This window comes from Triticum dicoccoides, chromosome 7B (assembly GCF_002162155.2).
Source record: "Triticum dicoccoides isolate Atlit2015 ecotype Zavitan chromosome 7B, WEW_v2.0, whole genome shotgun sequence".
Taxonomy (NCBI): Eukaryota; Viridiplantae; Streptophyta; class Magnoliopsida; order Poales; family Poaceae; genus Triticum; species Triticum dicoccoides.
In genome coordinates this window covers 99,733,554-99,736,446 of record NC_041393.1, presented here as the reverse complement: position 1 = coordinate 99,736,446, position 2,893 = coordinate 99,733,554, and the positions used below count along the sequence as shown (strand labels likewise).

The 2,893-nt window shown below is 53.1% G+C and overlaps 1 protein-coding gene across 1 annotated transcript; it reads left to right on the top strand.

Annotated features, from left to right (window-relative positions):
* Nucleotides 1–599: 599 nt before the first annotated feature.
* Nucleotides 600–2,893, top strand: LOC119341440 (putative laccase-9). The gene is made up of 5 exons (XM_037613312.1): nucleotides 600–755; nucleotides 866–1,017; nucleotides 1,114–1,358; nucleotides 1,444–2,529; nucleotides 2,635–2,893. Exons 1-5 carry the CDS (start codon nucleotides 645–647, stop codon nucleotides 2,763–2,765), a joined length of 1,725 nt encoding a protein of 574 aa, XP_037469209.1. The 5' UTR covers nucleotides 600–644; the 3' UTR covers nucleotides 2,766–2,893.

Genomic DNA, 2,893 nt, shown 5'->3' with positions numbered 1-2,893 from the left:
TGAACACACTAAAATATGTCTATATATATTTAATTTAGAAAAAAAGTTGTAACATTTTATGTTTCTGAACGGAGGGAGTAACAACGATAGCATCGAAAGCAGGACTGGATGCATGCATCCACCGCATGTTCCAAAAGCTCGTGTTGATTTTCTGATTAATTTTCGGAAAGTACGTGTGTTTGGATACATTAATCTACTGGAACTAAATTCTGCGGGCAGTTGCTGCGAAGGGCTCAAGGCCTTGACGCTGTCGTCGTCACAGGCAGCATGCATGACAGCGACCAACCAACGAATAATCAATTCAGGGATAACTGCATGCACATGCATTTCACGTCGTCGCGGTGGGCGGCTTGGCCAAAGCCTCCGCCTTTCTACCGATTAAATTTGACAAGAAGCTAATCATATGAAACCATGCACAAACGCATCGTCGACCGGGCTCGATCTTGTCCCCCTCCCCATATGACCTATAAATACCCCGTGCGTCTGCTTGGAATTGCCATCATCAGTCCATCCATCCCACACATTAGTTTTCAGAATTGCTCAAGCAGCAGCTAGCGTGCGTTGTGGCTAGCTAGCTTCTTGATCTCCGACGGTTCACGGTCGAGCTGAGCTAGCTCGGTGAGTGGTGACGGCCGTCGGCCGGCATGGGTATAGCTAAGATACCTGCTGTGATTTGGTTACTTGGGGCAGTGTTAGCGCTGGGAGTTTCCATTAGCCCTGCTCAGGGCGCCAAGACTCGTCACCACGATTTCTTTGTAAGTCTGCTTGCATACCATACTAATTTATTTATCTTAACATGTACATATGCCGTCTTAATTAGCATATCATAAACTTACTTGCGGCGTTCGTTCATCATATTTTGCAGATTAAGGAGAGCAACTACACAAGGCTATGCAAGGAGAGGACTGTCCTCACCGTTAACGGCCAGTTCCCCGGCCCTACCATCTACTCGCGCAAGGGCGACCTCGTCATCGTCAACGTCTACAACCAAGGCGATAAAAACATCACCATCCACTGGTAAGTTAGTTAGCCTGGCAGTCGATCGGCCGTTTGCTGGAAGTAACCATCCGCTAAACTTAACTTCTCGCGCGATATGTATGTTCGTGTACACAGGCATGGTGTGGACCAGCCACGCAACCCGTGGTCCGACGGGCCGGAGTACATTACCCAGTGTCCCATCCGCCCCGGCGGCAACTTCACCTACCGTGTCATCTTGTCTGAGGAAGAGGGAACGCTTTGGTGGCACGCGCACAGCGACTTCGACCGCACCACAATCCACGGCGCCATTGTCATCCACCCCAAGCTCGGAACCACCTTCCCCTTCAAGAAGCCACACAAGGAGATACCCGTCATACTCGGTATATAATACTCCGTTGCTTTCATCCATGCTTATAACTAAGCTAAGTTGTCGTTAACTTGATATGTTCAATCTCATGCATGCAGGTGAGTGGTGGAAGGCCGACGTGAACCATCTACTCGAGGAGGCGGAGCGGACCGGCGGCGAGATCAATATCTCAGACGCGAACACCATCAACGGCCAGCCAGGGGACCTGTTCCCGTGCTCCAAGGCCAGCACCTACAAGATACCGGTGCAACACGGTAAGACGTACCTGCTCCGGATCATCAACGCGGGGCTCTCCAACGACCTCTTCTTCGCCATCGCCGGGCACAACCTCACCGTGGTCGGCACCGACGGCCACTACACTAAGCCGTTCACCGTCAAGCACATCATGATCGCGCCAGGTCAAACCATGGACGCGCTTCTCGAGGCCAACCGCGCCGATGGCGGCCGGTACTACATGGCCGCGAGGACGTTCGCGTCCAACCCCAACATCGAGGTCAACAACAGCACCGCCACCGCCATCGTGGAGTACATGAACGACACACCGGCGCGTGGCCCGCCGGCGTTCCCTGCCAACCTTCCGGGCGTCAACGACATCGACTCGGCAACGGCGTACACGGCGCAGCTCCGGTCCCTGAGCAGCAAGGACCACCCAGTGGACGTGCCGAGGCAGGTCGACGAGCGCATGCTCGTCACCATCGCCGTCAACGTGCTCCCCTGCCCACCCAACGAAACATGCGGGGGCCCCGCCGGCAACCGCTTCGCGGCGAGCCTCAACAACGTCAGCTTCACGAACCCGTCCGTCGACATCCTCGGCGCCTACTACCGCTCCGTCCATGGCGTGTTTGAGGCGGACTTCCCCAACAAGCCGCCCTTCTTTTTCAACTTCACGGACGTCGACAACGACCCCATCGAGCGCTGGGCCACCAAGCGCGGCACCAAGGTGAAGGTGGTGGAGTACGGCACCGTCGTGGAGGTGGTGTTCCAGGACACGTCCATCCTTGGCGCCGAGAACCACCCCATGCACCTGCACGGCTACACGTTCTACGTGGTAGGGAGAGGGTTCGGTAATTTTGACGAGCAGAAGGACCCGGCAACCTATAACTTGGTCGACCCGCCGCACCAGAACACGGTCTCCGTGCCCAAAGCTGGCTGGGCCGCAATCCGATTCCGTGCAATAAATCCTGGTGAGTCAACTTCATATTCATGTTTTGGGCTATGCCTTCGAATTTCGTTGGAGCGAATTAGTCAAGTGCCAATCTCTAATAGTTTGTGTATGTGCTCTTGTTTAGGTGTGTGGTTTATGCATTGCCATTTTGATCGCCATGTGGTGTGGGGAATGAACACCGTCTTCATCGTGAAGGATGGCAAGGCTCCTGAAGCTAAAATGTTGCCTCCGCCTCAGAACATGCCTACCTGCTAAATAATCCAAATGGCAAAAGGGAGAAATGTGCAGCACAATCAAGCCAAAAAAAAAGTTATTTAGTTGATTGATTTTATCATTGCTTTAGTACATCTTTATTATTTAAGCATAGTTGAGACCCATGTGAC